General features: G+C 42.0%; 3 protein-coding genes across 5 annotated transcripts; 2 read left to right on the forward strand and 1 right to left on the reverse strand.

The window, feature by feature from the left end:
• Positions 1–15: 15 nt before the first annotated feature.
• LOC129583593 (uncharacterized) lies at positions 16–3,353 on the reverse strand. Of its 2 annotated transcripts, XM_055475445.1 has the most exons (9): positions 3,224–3,353; positions 2,525–3,134; positions 2,357–2,458; positions 2,173–2,272; positions 1,859–1,951; positions 1,642–1,791; positions 1,209–1,288; positions 847–1,125; positions 16–676 (listed from the first exon to the last, which is right to left on the reverse strand). In XM_055475445.1, the coding sequence occupies exons 2-9, from the start codon at positions 2,986–2,988 to the stop codon at positions 313–315; spliced, it is 1,632 nt and encodes a 543-aa protein (XP_055331420.1). In that variant the 5' UTR covers positions 2,989–3,134; positions 3,224–3,353; the 3' UTR covers positions 16–312. The 2 variants fall into 2 exon arrangements, with proteins under 2 accessions (XP_055331420.1, XP_055331421.1); XM_055475446.1 differs by having other exon boundaries at positions 16–529; positions 2,525–3,250.
• A 453-nt stretch (positions 3,354–3,806) lies between these two features.
• LOC129583625 (RNA-binding protein MEX3D-like) lies at positions 3,807–13,565 on the forward strand. Of its 2 annotated transcripts, none has more exons than XM_055475508.1 (6): positions 3,807–4,379; positions 5,272–5,529; positions 8,076–8,275; positions 9,689–10,061; positions 10,385–10,750; positions 12,150–13,565. In XM_055475508.1, exons 1-6 carry the CDS (start codon positions 4,304–4,306, stop codon positions 12,359–12,361), a joined length of 1,485 nt encoding a protein of 494 aa, XP_055331483.1. In that variant the 5' UTR covers positions 3,807–4,303; the 3' UTR covers positions 12,362–13,565. The 2 variants fall into 2 exon arrangements, with proteins under 2 accessions (XP_055331483.1, XP_055331481.1); XM_055475506.1 differs by lacking the exon at positions 3,807–4,379 and adding an exon at positions 4,660–4,948.
• Positions 13,566–14,467: 902 nt separating this feature from the next.
• On the forward strand, positions 14,468–21,812 carry LOC129583500 (probable phosphorylase b kinase regulatory subunit alpha). The gene is made up of 26 exons (XM_055475292.1): positions 14,468–14,819; positions 14,906–15,064; positions 15,391–15,607; positions 15,686–15,768; positions 15,830–15,910; positions 15,978–16,076; positions 16,135–16,281; positions 16,523–16,795; positions 16,885–16,992; positions 17,079–17,157; positions 17,223–17,357; positions 17,419–17,528; positions 17,727–17,874; positions 17,936–18,008; positions 18,246–18,346; positions 18,398–18,815; positions 18,982–19,063; positions 19,188–19,342; positions 19,416–19,494; positions 19,557–19,686; positions 19,789–19,887; positions 19,953–20,044; positions 20,280–20,507; positions 20,638–20,691; positions 20,773–20,976; positions 21,242–21,812. The coding sequence occupies exons 1-26, from the start codon at positions 14,679–14,681 to the stop codon at positions 21,485–21,487; spliced, it is 3,741 nt and encodes a 1,246-aa protein (XP_055331267.1). The 5' UTR covers positions 14,468–14,678; the 3' UTR covers positions 21,488–21,812.
• The last annotated feature ends 139 nt before the right edge of the window (positions 21,813–21,951 follow it).

Consider the following 21,951-nt stretch of genomic DNA (forward strand, 5'->3'; position numbering starts at 1 on the left):
ACAACTGCAGTACACTTTACGAATTTTGCATCTGGTTCATTTCTTGCCGCACATTCAGGGGTCACGAACTGGAACAGGTAAATTCTTTTACCAGTTACTTTTACAAAATCCTGATTCCACGCAGACATACAGCTAACATTCTGCATAGTACCAAAAACAATTAACAAATGCCATAAGAAACCACAAACAACAATGGCCATAAGAACTAAAAACAAAGAAATGATTTATTTCGGGGCTCCGTTGCCCAATAACGAGATCCAGTCGGTGCAAAAAGCCCGGTTAAAGGGAGAATAGCGAATCGCAGATCATTTTCTAATCATCGTAATCATACTCGTCCCCATTATCATCATCATCCATATCACCGTCCAGGGCGTTTTCATTTGAATTCCCCTGACTTGAGCTACAGTCAGTTATCACAGCCTGCGGTTCCCATTGCTGATTGTTGTTGTCGTAATTAAACAACTGATTACATGTTTCGCAAACGTATGCTATTGCTGCCGGAAACCGTTCAGATTTACTGATATGAAATCTGAAATGCACAACGACGTTCTGACATATCTCTGTTAAATCCTTCTTAAGCGAAACCAGAAAAATGTTCGAAAACCGGGCAATATACTCTAAATCAAAGCTGCAATCAGCAGGGCCCAGGTGTAGGGTTATAGGTCCGCAGATTATTCTTTCCAAACCCAAAAGTAAACAAAAATAACTATGTCTCGTCAGGTTTAAAATAACTGTAATGTAATTTCAACTTTCTCCTAGCTGGTTTGAGCATAACTGTAACTTGTACTAGTACGGCTTTTGCAAAAGTGGCACATACAAATATGTATATGTAATTGCCTTTTGTACCTTAGCTTATCCTTTCCTCTACGGCAAATCAAACAAGCCGGAAGGCGGAATGTGTTCTTCATAATCACCCGTGGAAAATTTCCAGGTTCCACATCCTCCTCATCAAACAGTCGCGCGTCCGAGAAAACAATCGAATGCTCACATCCAGCTAGGCCGTGTTTGTACAAATAGGGATAGCCTAGGCGCACAGGAATGTCCAGCAAACAACGAGATTTCAGCGGTTCGATTACCATCTCCTCCTTCGAAAAACTGGTAGCTTCACACCATTCCTGATAATGTCTAGAAAGAACAAGAATTAAGCTTTCCGTAAAACGGTATCCATGAAGCAAGATAACAGGATATGGCTCATTCAGGAAGTCAACCTTGCTCTGGAAGATTCTAAGTCAAGGGCATCTGTGAAAAGTGTGTGCTCGATACAGAACAGTCTTTCGGTTTTCCAGCTCTACAAGTGCACATACCAAAGTTAGTTCTGCAAATGACAACACAGATTTCTGAACAAACTTTACTTGCAGCCTAACAAATAAATAAATCTAACAAATATCCACGGCAATTATGTCTTAAGAAATTATGTAAAATTGAGTGCTTTAACCCGCAGCGTAGTATTCTTTTGCTCCCTGATTTTATATCGTATTTGCCAGTGGTACTGGATATTCTCACAGAAAGAATAATGACATTATAACGTTAAAAGTTCCCGTCAGAAGGAATGAAATATTTGTCAGAGACGAATAACTAATACGACCTAGCTTCCCTCACAAGTCAATACTGAAACAGCGAAGACTTAGCAATTTATCGTACCTCGTCCGTAAAAAATTTGCCGTTATTTTCAGCGCTTTCTTTTGCCACGGTGGAATCAAAAGGACACTGAATCAGGTTAGCCAAGTCCTCCAGTGTATGTGCGCCAAGACAGTACAAAACTAAAAATTTCGCTATTGGCACTTGGTTATTCTGTTAAAAAATCAATTTGTCTTAGTTCCCATGAAAGTTCAATATATCCATCAACAACAAGTATTACATGGTTTGATGGTTTTCCGCGATGTATGTGCACCGTAAGAACAATATCCGACACTGGCTGATTCGTCTTCCGCCGTGTTCCCAACCTCTTAACCTAAAGAACATGAAAAATAACGTAAATAAGACGTAAAAATATTGTACGAAATTAACAAATTAATGCAGTTGTGTGCTAAAAAGTCGACGGCACGTAATACGATAATTTTCCAAAACCGTCAGACCGTCAATCATGCAATAATGGACTTACGGTGCAATTTACACATTTTCAAACTGCAACATAATTTTAAAACCAGAAGAAACAGTCGTCAATAAAATTACCATCGTATCGCGCACATAAGGAGCTGAATACATGGATCGGCAATGCAGACTCAAGTTGCTCCCATTCATCGTTGCGTAACTATGCTCCAACGAGCGAAATCTTGAAGGAAACAACAGCAAGCAAAGCATGTATGTACTTCTGTAGCTCCTGAAACAAATAACAAATGCATACTGTACTACTTACTGGAGCGTGGTCAGGTTCGGTGCCCGATGCTTACATTCCTGCAAATTCGGAGGTTTTCCAAAATATTTCGGGGCAGATTTTTTAATGCGGTTCCGCAGTTCACTGTAAACACATGCCGTACGTTGAGTTAACACCTATGCACGTTACAGACCTTGGAGCGCCATTTACCGCATCTTATCCAAGAAAGCCTTGTTTTCCAATAAAGCGTCTCCAAGACCGAGCAAGTGCATTTTCACTTGGTCTCTGGCATCCAACCTGCTGCAAGATTGATTTCGCGGAAGATTTGGATTAAACTTAGTAGTACTTTCACTGGAGTTCACAGGCAAATTTTCCCCTGCTGTAGGCAATGATACTCCATGCGAATAACGGGATCCAAGAAGGCCAGACAGCATCGGTAAACTCTCGGCGCTCTGCAGAGAATGTTCGGATTCCTGCAGGAAATGGCGAAGATTAACAAGGTCGGTAACGTACGGCGCTAAGACTTTCTTTCGTCCATGCAGTGTGGCTTTGGGTGTCCCCTCTGAGGTGACATCTTTATCGAATGCTTCCTCATTTCCATCTCCAAGATTAACAAAATGGGGAAGATCGTTGTCTACGTCCAAGCCAGCCATCCAATTTTGGTAGTCGTCCATGTTTTTACGTTGACGCCGAGGAGCTGCCGCTTGTTGCTGTTATTTAAGTACATCGATCAACTTGCTCCTAGTGTCAAGACCTGCTGCTTATTAGTTAGTTCCGCTTGTCCCGGCTTGTGCAATGCAAACTGTAATCGCATCGGGATCTATAAAAGTATATAATTACACTAGAAATAGTGGAAATTTCAAATAATATGTATATATATAATAATGTGCTCTACTTTTACTTCCGTACACAATGTTGTGGTTTTGCTAGTGACAGTCAGATAGCACGTACACCCCCATCGCCCCTCAGGAACTGCAGTTTAATAGAGTCACGAGGCCACTTTAATATTAGCCACAGTACTGTAATACTCGGTTGTTTCCCCCTTTAACTCCTTTGCTCATACAGTCATACCGATACGTGAGTGCGAAGCAGCCCTTTAAACATGCAGGCAGTACGCACTGTAGGCAGCGCCGCAGCACACAGCACACAGCACAGTAGTCTCAGGCCTTGTCCCGAACGAAGCGAATCTCGTTGCGATACAGCAACTCCGCCTCGCGAGGTGGCTTCGCGTACCGTATCTGTAGGCGTGGCCACTGCATACAGCCACCTCGTGCGGTTGAGCAACCATACCAAAGCTAGATTCGCTTCGAATTCGAGACGAGGCCTCAATCTGCCTGAGTCTGGCCGGCTCAATGGTTTTTCGCCACCAATCGGATTCGCTTGTGGGCGGCGATTATTAGCTTCGCTAACAATAAACTCAGCCCGGTGGGCGGCGCTGTGAAGCAAACTATTTCTTGTTCAGCCGCTTAAATACAGCTAGCAGCCGCTCGCTTTCCGGGAATAGAATTTTTCTATGTGCGAGTTTGTCCTCCTAGTGCGTTGTACGCGAAGCCCCTTGAAAGCGAAATTATTTGATTCTCGCATGAACGTGGAAGGGTCAGTCACAACAGCGCCGGCTACTGTTTGCATCTGTGCTCTTTATAGTCTAGCGAGTATACGATTTTAGCAGAGAGCATTATCCGATACTGAGGTTTACTGCCAGTCTTTGTTCTTGCCTTTTGTCGTGATATAGTCATTCAGTTACTTACTCCCAAGCCAAAACTGGAACAGACGCGGCTAACTTGCAGGCTGGTTGAGTTAGCTATGTTTGACTACCGAAACTACAAGCGCAGAGAATCACGGCGGAACATCCACAAAAGCATCGCCAAGCAAAAAGATTGATGCTCCAGTTTCCGTATAACCATATCTGAACGGATATTGCCCGAGTTTTTTCGGTCATCCTAATTGTAACGGAGCTCGTTCAACGCTTCCAATCGATTTGGAACAGCAATGCCCAGTCCAAGCTTACTACCGGCGCAGTATTCCAGTTTGGACAGCCTGGGTCCCCTGTCCAACGGATCTCTCGGTGAGTCAGAAACTGTCTTATGACTATGTAGCAGTCAGTTGTTGGGTTGCAATTTGTTACTATCGTTTAACAAAATAATGGTATGGAGAATCTGAATATCAGTTTGGTAAATGTGGCGGCAACTAGCTGTAGAGTCACCTTTTATTTCCTGTTTCGAATTAGCGGGAAGTTTATCAGCAGTATAATCAGCTGGAGTTGTGAATTGCAACAGTTCGTAGCGATTGCGTTACCGGGTTTGGCAAGGTTATACGGCCAGACGTTGTAGTCTCGATCCACTTCGTCTTGTATGCGTAACACTCGCGGCACAACGCATTGACTTGCGACTGCACAGTAGCTGAAAGTTTGAACCCGTTCACAAGCATCTCTATGACGTAGCCCAGTTGTCGATGATTTCATGCGGCTAACGATGAGACATGCGCACACCATTAGGTTATTTTTGCTGCTTTGTTTTCCAGATTTTTCATCACTTATGATTTACCACAAAAGATTTTTATCCGTTCTTCCTTTGTGCTATGACTCTTTCTTGTACGTAATTCCTAAGTTCTCGCAATGTTTCCCTAAGATGAAAGGTTGGTGTGAAATGTGAAGCGTACATAAGTGGAAATTACAGGAATTGTGTCTGTTAGGTATCACTGTATTCAGGAAATAAGTGTGAGCTAAACTTTTGACTCGTTTCGTGTTTTCTTGACTGCTTAAATATTTACAAAAAGCGCCGTGAAAAATTATATTCGTGGTTATGGCTAAAGTGATTTGGACAGAACAGTTTAACAGTAGACCAAATCGCAGTCCTGATGGCTATCCCGCTTATCGGGACAATAAGCGGGGACGAAATGTGGTGGCTTGAGTTCATTTATTGACGTCCCCAAAAATTCAGCATTTTTTCGTTTTTCAGAGTGTGACCAGAGAACTTTACAGCTGGCTCTAGAACTGAGTCGCCTTCATCTTCAAGCGGATATTTCTCCAAATGGAAGTCCTGCCTTCATGTACTCTCCGTCGCTCTCAGCACGCTATGGTGGACCTCCGTCGCCAACCAGCGCTGCCGCTGCCGCCGCCGCAGCACTCTCGCAGTCCTTGAAACGGTCGCAGAACATGACAGAGTGTGTTGCGGTACCTAGTTCCGAACATGTGGCGGAAATCGTTGGCAAACAAGGTATGTACTTGAATGCGAAGGTCTTGTATTGTCGTTGTCCTTGGAATGCTTAATAATTTGACTGCTTCCTGGAAATGTTGGGTAATAACCGTAATATGTATTGTGAGGCATTCAGATGCTGAGTGTATTGGTTTACTTCGTTCTGATTACACAAAAATGGTGTGTATAAATGTGAGACATTGCGCTAAAACGCGCAAGGAAATCGATGTTGCGAAGTCTTTATGCGTGAGCGTAGCGCAGATTTTTTTGATAAACTATAACCATATGAACTGTATTCCTTGAACTCTGCACATGGAAACCGAGATCACTGTCCTCATTCTTCGGTAGCTGGCGGTCGTGGAAATGGGTTAATTTTGATGATAAAAGTAAAACCTTGTTAGACGATACTTTGCGGCTTATGCTTCCGATGGTGTTATCTAGACTGGCAGGGCTAATTTTATTTTCTCAGTGGTGTGCGACGATTTGTTACCTTATTAAAAACACGTTGATAAATGTTCTTAAAAATCTTTGAAAGTCTGGCGTTTTTTATGAAATTAGGTTGGGTGAATACCCTGCGCTCAGGGCTAAACGGGAATTGGTACTGCGTCTACTGGTTATTACTGGTATAGAGTATATAGACAGCACATTGCTCTTTTTCCCACAACAGTCCAGTTTTGGCAGTCACACATCGGACTGATTGGGCGTTGTGCGCATCGACAACGCTCGATTCGAAAGTTGTATAACGGAAATATATTCCGCGTAGTTGTGTGCTGCTGTTTGTGCCGTGCATCCATCGATTTGTGGTGTTGATGTGTCATTCACGGTATCGTTACTTATTGCTTGGTACTCGTACTCTTTTTGATAACACTTTTCCCGGTTGAATTTATGGAATTTATACATTTATTGATATTCGCTAATACGATTTTTACCTGTGCGCTTATATGTTTATTTAGCGAAATAGTTGCTGCTAATCATAAAAAAGATAGTTAATCAGTTGACTAAGTCCATAAATTTGTTAGTTTGCAGCGGTAGAACGCCGGAGTGATCGAACTGGTTCAGAGACACTGTGTTAATAAACCTCTGGAACAAAGGATGGATAAGATAACGCTTTTCCGCTAGTTTCGCTTACAGGCTGACGCGGAGAGTTCAGAGGAAATTTATATGATGGTTTCGCAGCGAGAGAAGAGGTCAATTTTTAGACCCACTCGATATTACTTTAGATTGATCAGGATCAGAAATGAGCAAATAATACCGGTCCGAGAGAGAGAAACTTGTTCTCATTCGGTGGCGCCTTGATCTGAAATATCACTGAAAGGCGCTTTCAGTATATTGTACACCGAAGAACGAGTGTGAAATTCCACATTTTCAACATTAGACTAAAATGCTTCCTCGCGTATCGCTACTGCAGTGATCGGCGCACGTAGACGGACGGCACTTAATACAGGCCACTGATATACACATAGCAGTAAAATCCTCATGAATCTGAAATTAGAGACACACCAAGCTCACTCTTAAGTTTGCGAGCGTGTTTTTGTGCTGAGTTTGAATGTGGGTCAATCAATATTATGCATAGAGTGCAGGAGCAGGCTGCACGGCATTTCCATTTATAAGTTTACGTTTAACGGTTTGCTTGTTGAGCGGCTGACAGTATTATTCAGGCTTTCCCAGTGTGAATAACCAGGGCATACTGGATCCGAGGAGAAGAGTATTGCCCCTAAGCTGTATTCTTTCCGGTGTCCAGGAAGAGCATATTGAACACCAGTTGGATTCGCATATCGGGAGCACTGTCCCGTCCCTGGCAGCGTCCCAGAGAAAAATGATCGCCCAATTACATTTAGAGCCGAATTAGGTTAAAATAGAAGATTTCTCTCATATCAATTTTTACGCTTGCTCTGCTGTAGAAGGGTGATATCAAGGAAAGAAAAATTGGTTTCCTTTATCACTGTTTAGCGTAATAAATAACAGCAGCGTATTGGAGGGCAGTACTTACTAAAAGTAGAAGGTGTCTCTTCCAAAGTTATTCAGTGTTAAGAGAGCACAGACAGCTGTAAAGTTAATAATTTCCGCAATCGGTTGTGCGGGTGATCTAGATGTCCATCTTCATGGTTATTGTGAACTTCGGTGTTTGCGCGGTGCTTAAATGTGTCTTAAATATGCAGCTACTTAACGTCTATCATGTCGAAAAGGGTAGGTGTGAGACTGCAACAGTCCGGCTGATTGTAGTGGAGCCGTGATTAATCATTTTGAGCGTTGTTTGAATTCGTGGGAAGTTTCGGAGTTGATAGCCGAGTTAAATGCACTGAAGCAACAAAATTATTTGCATACTTCGTATAGATATTATATAAAAATTAATACCAATCGTTAATGTGTGTACCTGAATGAATTACTTACTAAACAATATGGTTTATCTGTGATTAGTGAGTTAACACTTGCTGAATACGAGTACTCTTTACCGGAAGACAACGATTTAACACTTATTAGAATATTCGTATTTAAATTTTCGAGAACTCGAGTATCATCATTTTTTCGTATTGTGGACGGCTTCGAATAATTGGTCGGTGTTGTAGGTTGCAAGATCAAAGCGTTGAGATCCAAAACGAATACTTACATTAAAACACCAATTCGTGGGGAGGAACCAGTCTTCGTTATAACGGGACGGCGTGAGGATGTGGAAATTGCCAAAGCGGAAATTCTTCAAGCGGCTGATCATTTTACGCAGATACGAGCCCAGCGCCGGCTTCATCCGCCACCCCATGTTCCTGGGCAGGTGGGTCATCTGAGATTTTAGGTTTCTGTTTCTTCAAACGTTTTGAAGTATTGTACTGACATGCTTGGATGCTTATTCGGATTGCCGTAGTCTTTGTTGCACGAACGTCCAGTTTGAATGTTCTGCAGCCCCGTATGTACCCCGGCCTCAGGGTAATCATTGTCACGAACAAAGGAATGCACCTGTTCATCTTCTGTTGGTGCATTCTCGCAAATTCTTCATTTGCCTTTGTTTCCCTTGTATTTACCTTTGCATAGAGATAGAGCCTGTTAGTATCGAGACAGATGGAGAGAGAGAAGATTTGAGTGGCGGTCATGTGAGGTATAGAGTTTCAGAGAAACTTTTGCCAGGCGCTCTTGTAGCCTAAAAGTGAGACATTCTAGTTTGATTTCTTTGTCATGAATCTCACTCACAGGATTTGAACAGAAAAGGCGAGCTGGATGTTTGCGGCGAAATTACCTACATGCGTTGAACGGGAATTAGAACACTAAACTTCAGATCCTGGCTGTGAAATTTGCGCATGATAGAAAGTAATGGTTTTGCTTCTTCATATTTTTTGGTGTTATTAGAGATAATATTTTGCGTCCGACTTACAGTCGCATACTACGAAAAAAATGTGCGACTAGAGGGCAGAGCAAATGCAAACAAAGAAAGGTCTTTGGCATTTAGATTAAAGAAAGTTTTATTGGATGGTTGTTACAGTTAGTTGAGATTTGTTTGTGAAAATACTGCTCGTGTGAGAATATAAGGTTCATGTTGCTCGTTGGTTTTGATTCACCGAGTTTTTTAATAATTATGATGTACAATACATTATTACTCTAGTATCCGGAATTCTAAAATCAGCATACGTTTTACCTTACAATCAACTTGAGTTTGAATTTCGATCGTAAATTAGTAGTACGAACGTTGCACAGTGCACGGATCGCGTAATGTTGAGTCAGAAAATCCATAGCAAGTAAGTGTCTTGCTACAGAATGGGCGTTTGTCCCTTTGTTGTGGTTTGGTTGCATTACTTATCTCTGACGCCGTCGCTTAGAACAAAGTGTCCGGCTCCCACCAAGGAAGTGGAGTAGGGCTTTTAGAAGAGCTAACGGCCTGACAATGGATGGATAGCATCAGCTAAGTCGAGGCTTGAGAAAAATGCCTGGCTTTGTGGCATTAAGTGGCAATAAGAGAGGGATCTAGGGGACACAGGTTGTAAGCCGATGAATCAAATTTTCTCGGTACCTGTCCTGGCTATGGTCGTAATGAATTTCTGGAAAGTCTCATTATGTTTCATTGTTTCTTCTGTCTCTTTCTTCCATGCTTCCTAATCTTATTGGAGACAGATAATTAACAGTGTTATGTGCAATTACCGCAGTACCAAAATCTTCCGTCTCACAAGAATATAGAGGAAAATTTTTTTCGTTCTAGGTTACAATTCAGATGCCGGTTCCGTTGCGTCTGGTTGGTCTGATTGTGGGACCCAAAGGACAGACTATCAAAAAGGTTCAACAGGATACCGTGACATATATCATAACTCCCGGTCGAGATAAGGACCCAGTATTTGAAATTACCGGTTGTAAGGAAGGTGTACAGCGCGCTAAGGAACTAATCGAGGACCATGTGCTAGCACGCACGGGCAGCACACTCGAAGAGTTACTGCTGCAGCAAAACGATCCTACACGCCAACGTTCTTCGTCGCTGGACAATGGTGCATATGGTATGGACATATGGAAGGATACCGAGCGTCTTCTGGGTTACGGAGGCAGCACAGAAGATCTCAGTGGATCCGGAAAGGATAATGGTGAGTCGATCTCATCTAACAAATTTTTTGCTATCTGACAATCTTCTTAAAAGTTCGTTTTGGTAGTTTGTTTGTTTTTTGCGCCTGGAATTTTCTTAACCTTGCTGCAGTTATTTAAATGTGTTGAAGTTAGCAATAAGCCATCCAGGCGACTGACTGATTTGGCATGACTTGGTCACGCTCGACGTTTAAATTGGTTGTTGTTTTGGCATAGTTTACCGATGGTAAAGGCGCGAGCTATGCGTTGCATTGTTAACGAACTATATCTGCTGACCTTCATCACGGCTGTAGAGTTTTTTCATTGCTTTTTTCTTTATGTATAGCATTCAAATTCGATATTGGCTGCTGGAATGTTCCACGAGAAACGAGCCCGACACCTGACGTTAGCGGGCGTGACGCTTTTTTTTCTTCTGGCAATAAGCAGACTCGCAGCTTCAGCATTGCCGGTATTAATAATCCATCGCCGGGTTCGTTTGATTTTATGGAACATCCACATGCTCGTCGGCTGAACAGCGATCCAATGCCGACGTTCGCGCCTTCCATCTGGAACAGTGGTGGTGGTCACGGTTCCTCAGGCTGTGGCTCGGCATACCAGAATAATATGTCTCTAAATGATGGACCAAATTATTTTGCCTCTGGTTTTTCCAACAATTTCGGTATTTTCAACAAGGCTTCGTTAAATTCCACCGGTGAGTGTGACTGCTGAAAGTGGTGCTGGTAATACTAGGGTAACATGCCCTTGCCGTTTCAAGTGCGCTGTGTACTTGTGAGTAATCGGTGCTGTAATCTTCATATTCAGGAGAGTTTTGGGAAGTTGTTTTAATGCGGGTCAGGCGTTTCCGTGTTAGTTGGAGCCGTTGTGGGGCAAACCGGTTTAGTCAGAGTATGAGTAGGCTGATGTAGAGTGAGTCAGAATTAATAATTTGACGCATCAGTGATATGGACGCTGCTGCTGAATTATCGATCACAGCAAGCCGTGCAAATGTAAAATGTTTTAGGGTGAGACTATAGGCACCCCTTTCACCCCCGTTGGCTATAGGCACCCCCTTTTGCGCCCTGTTTTGCTATAGGCACCCCTTTTCTATTACATAAATCTCGCACCCCATTTTTTCCGTGGACTATAGGCACCTGTTTTCTGTTTGCAGTCTTTTTTCCCAGCAGCCTGACAAAGATTTTCTGACAGTTTTTTTGGTTTACAAAAATTTTTTTGACGATCTGACATGACTAAGTCATTCACATAAAAATGCGTTCGTACTAGGCACTCCTTTCGACAATGTGCCTGTTTGACTGACTTTATAATGATTGGGTTGCTTTGGTAAGTTTTCTTGCATTTCTGAGGTTATGATTGTAATGTGTGGGGCCTTTTGGGGTATCGGACACCACGATATAAATAAACGCCCCGGCATCTTTCTTACGGATTTCGTTTAGTACATGATTGACCATTCCCTCTTTTGTTCTTTTATCTCGTTTCACTTTATCGTGCTTGGTCGTTTGTTGTTTTCGTGTGCGACGGGGTGCAGGAATTAGTTAATCAAAAAGGGGTGCCTATAGTCTAACTGGGTGCGAAAAGGGGTGCCTATAGATAACGGGGGTGAAAGGGGGTGCCTATAGCCATTTCCAATGTTTTATTAGTGTTATTCTCGTTCGCGCAATATTTTCTACCTTCTAGTTTTTACTGTTTGCAAAAGCAGAAAGGCTTTTCTATTCCGTTACGGGCTTCATCTCGCATAAGATTTTATGTTGGAGATCACATTGGATTTTAATGGTTTAAAACGCTATAATTTTTACTAAATTAAACAATCTTGGCTAATGAGAGTTATATAGGGCACGCATTAAACATCCAACTTTCCGTGTATTCAGTTTTAAGTGGTTGGTTGCCAATTAGGCTATAAGGTTTTGTAAACTGAATAGTGAATAGTATAATAAATAAGTGTCGAGGTTAACCAAACACAGAAGACCCCCAAACCCACTAAATCCAATGGTATTATTAGCACTATAACGACTCCTGTGTTATCGGATAGTGTGTTTTTGTTTGAATGCGCCTGGTCTCTGTGCTGTATTTTGATCTGGTGTAAAATATATTTTTAGGTGATTCGGCATGCTCAAGTTCACCGGCCGAGTCGATCACCAGCCAGCGAACTAAGAGAGAATGTATTTTGTGTCAAGATCGTGACATTGTGGCCGCCTTGGTACCTTGTGGACACAATTTGTTCTGTATGGATTGTGCGCGAATTCAGCAGAAGTGCCCCATTTGTCAGCAGTCGGTCAATCAGGTTATCCGCATCCAGGCTGATTTGTAACCAGTGGATTATCAAAAGGACATGACCATGCGCTTTGGACACTTTTCTGGGTTGATTTCACTCTCTGGTTTCGTATTCTTTTTGGTTTTTCCTGTTTTTTTGTGAATCAGAACCCGACTCCCGTTCTCTTTTACCGGAACCGATAGCGATAATTTTAATTATTTAAAAAGATAGTATTTATAGTAATATTATTTTATATTCTGAAACTGGGAGGGGGATAAGGGGGAATGGATTATAATGGGGAAGGAGCCATGATGTATTGGAGAGAGTGCAGCATATTTCTTTTTGATTGGATTTTGGACCAGAAATTATCGAAGCCGTTTATATTCAGATTGCTCTACGCAGAGAAACTCCTTTTTTTGTGGATAAAAGTTTTGTTATTGTTGTGCCCTATGGTGAACGTGTGTGCTCTTGTCGCATTCGGATGATCCAGCCGTTTTTAGCACAAATGTTGAACTCTTCGCCTTGTTCCTGTCTCAATGTCTTCGTCCTTTGCAAAACAAGGACGCAGTCGGAGAATTCTGCTCAGTGCCAGTTTTTATCCTATTTGGAGCCTGTCCTAGTTGATATGATCGACCATACGCCGCCTGGTTTTAAATGAGGCCAAGTGAAAGAGAGAGTGAGAGCTGCAAATGACCTCATTTCCGTTCCTTGTTTGGATTTACCAAATCAATGCAATACTTTCCTATATATGAAAAGTAGTATGGTAGATATGCTGTTATAATTTTTATCTGTTTTTTGATCCGGCTTTGCTTTCCTGCATGACGGCACCTCAATTTGGATGTCTTGGATGAATCTTCATTACAGATGTTATTTGGATGATTTTGGCAAATTTTTCACATTTTAATGAGAGGTGCTGCCTATTAGCGTGCTGGGATGTTGTTGGGAATTTATTTGTGGTGTGTTCCGCTCTCCTTATCTCCTCTGCTCCCCTTATCTCTTCCCCTTTCGTCCTCCTTTTATATCACCGTGATATGTTCTGGCACCAAATACCTTGGACTGATCTAAAAATTGTAGCAGTTATGTAGATTTGTTAGTTTTTTTGTATTCTCGAATTGTGTTATTATGCTGCAAAGAGATTGATTGGGTTGTTATGTAAAATTTGTTGTTTTTTTAAGTTTCAGATACAAGTATATATGCCCATGTCCATTACATGTCTAGTATATGATACGCAAAGCTTATGGAATAATATAAAATTGGAATATTTCTTGTGTCTGATTCTCGATTCAAGAACACATGAAATTATTGGATTAAATGCGTAGATTCAGAATTTAATTTCACATAAGTAACTCACATAGACTGAACAGTGGACACTGAACACACATGCATTGTAGGTTGATAATGCCACTTTCCGTGCATTTAAGATCTTCGATAAATCTCGAAAATAACTTGAAATAAGACTTACTGTACCAAGTTACCACTACCAACAGTTATTCATTTACTGATTACGAAGCATGGGTATCGATTCCTGTGTTTCTACAAGCCTAAAAAATACTCTAAAATTATTAAATACTGAGCGTTCATAGGCCATTAGGCATTAGTTATTGCTCACCATTATTTGTCCTGTTTGACAAATCATGATGTCGCCGGTAAGGATGATCCGGCAAATGAAATGTACCGGTCAGGAAAGCTCACTGTCGGTTGGAAAAGCAAGTAAATAAGATTTTCATCGGCGTCGAAAAACGTTCTTAGCGGTTCAGTGAATAGACAACTGCTATCCCAAAAAACTGACTATTTCGCAAAAACTTTTAACGTAAGTACTTTTATTATTATTTATGCATGAACCAAACCATCAGTGTGATGATGCTATCTGGTCTGAAAGTAACATTGTGTGTAATTTTAGTATCTTACCTACCTGTTTAAGAACCCTGGTACTGTTTCCCACGTAATGCGTACGGAAGAATTTTTATTCTTAAAAGTTAATCAATTAAAATTAAAAAGTTGTTTCGTGTTTCAGGATAACCAAGAAATGAAGGTGGTTTACGAGGTTACTGGAACATCGGTCATCAGAGTGCATTTTTTATGCTCAAAAGCACCCGCCATCGTTTGGCACTTCACCACTAATGTAAAAGCCAAACAGGGAACAAAGTTATTGTTGAACGGCTGTCAGTTTGAATCCGTACGGCGTAATGATTTCTAAAAATACTTTTAATGTTTTTACGCGCATCGTGGATTAACCCTTGATTATTACGTAATCAATACGATTGCACGAAGCAATTGGAAATTTGGGATGCTGACTTGTGGATTTCATTTGTAGAAACCAGCAAATATTCAACTATTTTTCTTCCGCGAATTGTGCGCGCAACGTAGCGCTTTCATGGAGTTCTCGCGTTCTGCATCTATCTCTCTGGACAATAATGCCACTGGACTTTCCCAGCGATTCCGTTCACGGTCCAATTCAGGAGTTCGTCTGGATTTTTATCAACGATTGGTTTACAAAACCATATTGAAATATCAGGTAGGCCCGTCAACGAGCCATGCATATCCGCTGCGAAAATCACAAACGGAACACATTTTTGATCGTCGTTGTAAATAATTCCCCAGGATCCCGTGAGCGGACTGTTCCCTGGCTCAGCAGATGTTCATGATGCCTGGATTCGGGACAATGTGTATTCGGTGCTCTCAGTGTGGGCCTTGTCGCTCGCATACAGGAAGAACTCGGATCTGGATGAGGATCGCGCTAAATGCTACGAATTACAGCAAGTCAGTAAACTGCGTGGTTTTGCTTATTTACTTTTGTTGGTTCGTGTAATTTTTGTGCTTATTTATTGTTGCTACATTCGCGTTGACTGAGGTTTCATACATTTGATGTTTCTGATATCCTGTTTGTAGACGGAGAGATAGTTCTTAGTTCTCCTGATGGAAATTCTTATACGAAGTTGATATTCCAAATAATTTCTCTTTTTTTGTCGTTACTTACTTTAAGTTCTGTTCTCAAATTAAACCGGTTTACTCAAAAGGAAATGATGGTACCCTGGTGGAGAGTGATATTCTGGGTGAAATTATTGGACGATTTGTTACGTTTGTAGAGATGTATAAAAAACATGCGGAGCCTGCTGATCTGCATGGTGAAGCAGGCAGCGAAAGTGGAGAAATTCAAGAAGACCCAGAGTCCACTGGATTCTCTGCACGCCAAGTACGGCTGTCGTACGCTGCAGACGGTGGTGGGAGACGGCGAGTATGGCCATCTGCAAGTGGATGCGGTCTCTCTCTATCTGCTCATCTTGGCGCAAATGACAGCTTCCGGTAGGATTGCATCTTAGCTACGACTTCACAATTATTATTATTATTTGTTCGTCCGCTGATTTGTTTGGGGCTCCGCAGGTGTCCAGGTGATATATACGTTGGATGAAGTTGCCTTTGTGCAGAATCTGGTCTTTTATGTGGAAGCGGCTTACCGAATCCCGGTACTGCATGGGGCATGTGTATGCGAAATCGGTCTCGTATTTTGTATTTGTTTTGTTTCAGGATTACGGTGTCTGGGAGCGGGGAGATAAGACGAATCATGGGCTTCCGGAATTGAATTCGTCTTCCGTTGGGATGGCTAAGGTGAATAATGTTTTCCTGTTCCGGCAAGGACTTTGTTGGGGTTACATCCATGTTTGCGTGTCTGTAGGCAGCTTTGGAGGCTTTGAATGACTTGGATCTGTTTGGTGCTCGTGGTGGTCCAGCGAGTGTTATACACTGCATACCGGACGAAACCCAGAAATGCCATGTACGAACGGTGTTCTCAATTTGGATTTTCTTTGATGTAAAAATTGTTGTGGTTGCAGGCCGTGCTGCAGTCGATGCTTCCCCGTGAATCCAATTCGAAAGAAGTGGATGCAGCATTATTGTGCGTTATTGGCTATCCGGCTTTTGCTGTGGAGGATCCGGATTTAATCCATCTTACGCGGCACACTCTCATTGATAAATTACAGGTGCGTCGTACCTGATCTTCTGTAATTTGCTTCGATTCGTAAAGGACTTTGGTGTGGTTTGCTAGCCGTCCGTGCTTTTAAGTTGTAACCTATTTCGTCGCTTGTTGAGAATGTTTCTGTTCATCGTTTTATTACTCGTACTCTTTCTTATTCTGTCGTGCTTTACTTTGATTGTTTATTTGTCGTTGCTTGTAATTTACTTTGGTTAATCGTAGGAGTATCGAATTTACAATTATTTCAGGGACGGTATGGTTTACGACGGTTTTTGCGCGATGGTTACCGGACTTGTCGTGAAGATTCCAATCGCCTGCATTATCAACCGTGGGAACTTAAAGCCTTCGAAAACATTGAATGCGAGTGGCCAATGTTTTTCTGTTATCTGTTGCTGGATGCTTATTTCAACAATGATACGGAGGCTGCGCAGCAGTACTGGCAGATGCTGGAAGACATCATCGTTGTGACTGATGACGGTTTAAAAGTTCTGCCCGAAATGTACACCGTCCCAATTGATAAAGTAAGCTCGAGAAAAGGTTTCTTAATTAATTTAGTGGTTTAATTGGCTGTAATAATTTGCTTTCTATGCTAATGCAAAGGTATTTGTAGATCGAAGCCGAACTCAAGTCCCCACATTCTCAAGATAGGTGTCCTATTGGAAGGATACCATTTTTATGGGGGCAGTCGCTTTACATATTATGTTGCCTAATCAGAGAGGTGCAGTAAAATAATTTGAACTTTTTTTTATTTTTTGTCCCTTAAGGAGTAATGAGATGATTACCATTATTGTTTTTCTGTTTTAGGGTTTTGTTGCATGTGGTGAAATAGATCCCTTGTGCAGGCGGTATATCACCGAAAAGAAACCCGATGTTGTTGTCCAAGGTAATCTAGGAATTAATTTAATCACATATTTGCGGTATATTCTTACATTTGGATGGTTATTGCAGTTGTACTGCTAGCCGATACGGAAGCGGTACAAGAAAAACTGCGGAAGGTCGGCATAGAGGTGCAAACCGTAAATGAAGTTTCGCCGATCGAAGTATATCCAGCCCGTGTTTTGAGCTACATTTATGGACAGCTGGGTATTACTGTTCAATGCCACTATGTTTTATACTTTTTTAAAGAGCCATTCTGCATCTGCAGGCAAAAGTCGCAAATTAGCGCTATCTGGGCGTCCCTCTAGTGAAGTTGGAGTTCTGAGCACCAGTACATTGTATCAACTTCACGATCGCGTTATTGCTTTTATGCCGCAGGTATGTAAGAGTAGTGGAGCAGCACAGTGTCCGCGCTGTTTTTAGGATGTGTATGCGGTGTTTATTACGGAGTAGCGTTTCCTGACAGTACTGAATAGTAAAAGGATTTCGTATTAGTATTAGATGGATTGCCTTGGTTGCTGTTTTGCAAACGCTGTTTGAAATATTAATGCGCTTTTAAAATACTATGTTTTGTAGTTTCTCGATCCCGAACATTTTTACTTGTCGACGGACGTCAGTCTGCTGGTGGACATGTTTCGCACCGACATCGCTTTCCTTAAATCTAACTGGCGAATGCTGGGCCGACCTACCATCATCTTGGAATTCTCTGAACGCTCCTTCGATAGTAAGGTTCTGGCTTTGCAATGCTTTCTTTTTAGTGGTTCTGACTGAATTATTCTTGGCAGGCGATGGTAAATTTCATCCAGCTCTAGCAGCGACTTATCGTAAAGGGAAGACCGGATATCTTCATGGCGCAAGGTAAATGGAATTATGGAGCCAACAACCTGAATCAAAAAATCACTATTAAAAACTGTTTGGTTACCCTAGCGTAACGCTGGTAAAGTCCGGCCTGGTTTGCTTTTCACGTTTTTTTGTCCCAAATACCAATAAATTCACGGTTTTGTCTTCTTGGAGGTTAAGGCGTTATTTAAAGATTTGGTTGGAACGTTTAAGGGATTTTTTTTCCAAGCATTAACTGAGACCGTTCTATTTCAGGGTGGTGTTAGGATCTCTTTCGGATTTCTTAAACACTTCCTGTATTTGTACTCTACAATTCCTGGATTCTAGCATTGATACCGGGAAGATTTCTCGTAAAAGTAAGTGACGTCTTATAAGCGTTTTTCCCGTCTGACACCGAAATTTTCTAGGCATTGATAAAAATATTCGTGGTTACATCGACCAACTGATGTCCAAGCAGAGGATATCGAAACCATCGCTCCCGACTCAGACCCATAAAGAAATGAGCAAACGGCGTCTGTCGCGAGACATGCGATCTCGAACGGGTTCGATAGCGGGTTTAATCCGTCGTGGACGCTCTATTCAAGTGGATACAGCCGACCCGGGAATGATTAATATTCGTTCTCGTCTGCCCTCACAAGAATTCCAAACGGAGGATGGTCAGCTGCCGGAGAATTTCCATACTAGCTCCGTTGATAAAATGATGTTCCAAGATATGTCGGAAAAAGAGAAAACCGAATTGGACCCCCAGGAATTGTTGGATATGCTCCAAATGACAGAATCCCTGGGTGAACAGGCGGAGATCATTTATTTTCTGTATTTGACTCAGTAAGTGTTGGAATCCAGGCGGTGCTTTAATTGTACCAAGCGGTGACGCGCGCGTGTTCTTTTGTTTTACTTACACGTACATAACTGTGTGCTAATACGCTAAATGCAAGAATAAATGTAATGGCTTTTTTTATTGGAGCATTGTAATTATTCGCCTGCTTTGCAGAGGCCTTAATTGGGATACTAGGATGACTAGTCGGAGTGGGAAAGTGACTGTAGGAGACCTTATCAGAGAGTTGTACGAAAAGGTACGCTCTTCATCGGATTTTGCATTTATGTTATTTGTTTAATTTTGTAAATAGTTAATATAACGTGATTATAAATTACCTAAGCGTAAATGTCCTAACTGTCGCAGCCTAAAAATTCTTGCAGGCATGTCAGAGTAAGAAGTGGTGGTTGGTGCGGCACTCAGCAGGAATGCTGGATAAGCGGGTGGAAGATTTGGCACGCGCCGTTTCCGACTTAATTGTCCACCAGAAACAGGTCACGGTGGGAATGCCATCTGACAATGAGATTACCATAACAAGGTCAGTAAACCGCCGGCGCTGGTAAATATTATTATTGTAGTTAGGTTTTGCATTGTCTGGAATGCTTTGCTAGGCCTTTACCGCCAGATGAGCTGCAGCATCTGATTCGTAATGCTTACAAGGCCGACAGCAGTACGGCTATGTTGACTCAGGTAAATGGACAAATTTGATTATGGTCTGTGTTTTATACATCACAATTTGTCCCAAATTACAGGAGCTCCTTATGTATTTGGCAATGTTTGTACGAACCGAACCGGAACTTTTCCATGATCTGTTACGTCTGCGGGTCGGTCTCATTATACAGATCATGGCTACAGAACTGGCGCGGGCTCTCAAGTGTAAAGGTGAGGAAGATACTTGTGGATTTATTCCTCCGGTGTAGACTTTGCTTGTTGTATGATTTTGCCTGATTCTATGACATGATGGATGAAATGGTCTTTCTGCAGGGGAAGAAGCTTCCGATTATCTTCTGAATCTCAGTCCATACGAAATGAAAACGTTACTGCACCATATTCTTAGTGGGAAAGAAATCGGAACTCGAGAAGGTATGCATTCAGATGGGGAAAATTTAAGGGTTGGCTTTGTTGCTGATGTCTGGGAATTTTATTAGAAGGAGAAGCGGATATCTTAAAAGTGGTACCGGTAACTACAAAAGCGGGGCGTTCAGGCATTGCACGCTTGAGAAAGTCAATCCAGTTAAATGTAAGTACGTATGGCTCTCGGGAGTTATGATGTTTGATTTTGTTTGGATACGGGTGTCTTGATTGATTTTGGTTCATCCAATCAGATAAATGCTTATTTGTGACGAATGAATGCTGACAGACATAATGTAGTATCATAAAAACAGTTTCATGATGATACTTGCTGGATTATCTGATATCTGTGCGAAGACTAAATAAAAGAGTTTTATTTCGCAGCTGAGTTTAGACCTTTTTAGGCATATGAAAACGTGACCGACATTTTTGGTGGTCGCGGGCTTTCTGTTCCGGCTTCGAAAGCGGGTGCCGGTGATACTGCTGCTCCCGGTGGTTTGGGTTACGCTGAATCTATGGCTTCGGACTTGCCGGAGAAGACTGGACGCTGGTTGCGGAGGCGGCGTCTTGACGGTGCTCTCAACAGACTGCCTCAAGATTTTTATCCTAGAATCTGGTCCTTGTTGGAGAAGGTAATTTATGTATTCAAAAAGTCCTCACGGCCGCGGGCGTCTGATAGTACTGTGATTTCATTTATTTGACGAGGCTGGGTTTTTGAATTGTGTCACGGTACTGCAATGATAAACTGCATTTGCTTTGCAGTCACAAGGCATTTACATCTGCGATGTTTTTTTGAATCCCAGTTTGACGAATGAGGTACGACCATTGTACTCTTATTGTCACTGATTAAACTATTAAGGTTATAAAAATAGCAGTGGATAGCTTCGTGCATTTCAGATGACAGCCGGCGAAATGAAATTCGCCATACATGTTGAAAATATCTTATCAACAGTAGCTCAGCCTGAATATCGTCAGTTGTTGCTCGAGGCATTGATGGTTTTGACCATGTTGGTGGAATACGAACCAAAATGTTCGTTTTCCAAACCGTTTTACGTGAAGTCCTTAGTCGATGCCGCTTATCGGGTGTTTTTGAAGGATCAAGTAAGTAGTATCATTTATTTTTTTTATTCCGGGGTATGACGATGTATGTAAGAGATATGGTTTTTTGGATACTACCTGGTAAATCACGATGTGCGCGTGTGCTGTACAGAAATCAGTTTCTTGTACTGCACTTCGGCATACGGCGTAATAACATTGCGTGAGTCTTTGGCTCTGGCGTTTCAGATGGTAGCATCCGTAAAAAGTTATGGTGAACTGACCATTGGAGAATTAGATAAAAACACTAACATTTTTTTGTAATTTTCAGATTGCTGGCGAGGGCGACGCTACAATGTGCTGCGCTAAAGCGGAGCTATTGCAGTCTGAAACGGGACCGTCTTGTCCGCTGTCGCGTTGTGGCGGGGCAGCCGGGATCTGCCTGCACTTCTACGATAGCGCTCCCAGTGGACGCTACGGCACGATGACCTGTATGTGCCGAGCGGCAGCTGTGGAATTACCCATGCATTTTCCCACAGCCACTGCGGAAGGCCTATTAGAATGCAATATTTCCTGATTTTTATCACTGTTTATGATGAGAAGCCGTTGTTGTGCCTTTGCATTTATTTATTTTGTGTGATGATCTTCCTTTTGTCATCCCTGTATAGACGCTGCAGATTTTAGATTTTTAAGGGTTTTATGGACGTCCTGTTTTTGAGAACAGTTCTGGTGATTGCGGCGATGGTGAATGCAAACGGCTGATTGATCCCTTCTGCTTTGGTAATTGTGATAAATCCTGAGCTGTTTTTTCGTGGATTTATTTTCGGCTTGCGTGCTTTGTCGAAGTTTTCAAATGTGTGATATGTAAGAGCTATCACTGTTGAAAAATTTTGAGTAAACTACCGTTTTTCAGTACTGCAAGCATCTGATCATCAGATTTTTTTGTAAAATCTAGAGTTACATAATATTACGATATTTATGGCATGCGAGAAACGACGTGTTGGCGCAATGACTTATATCCAGTGGAGTTCCCAAAAAAAA

The sequence above is a fragment of the Paramacrobiotus metropolitanus genome, unplaced genomic scaffold (assembly GCF_019649055.1).
Source record: "Paramacrobiotus metropolitanus isolate TYO unplaced genomic scaffold, Prichtersi_v1.0 Parri_scaffold0000011, whole genome shotgun sequence".
Classification (NCBI taxonomy): Eukaryota; Metazoa; Tardigrada; class Eutardigrada; order Parachela; family Macrobiotidae; genus Paramacrobiotus; species Paramacrobiotus metropolitanus.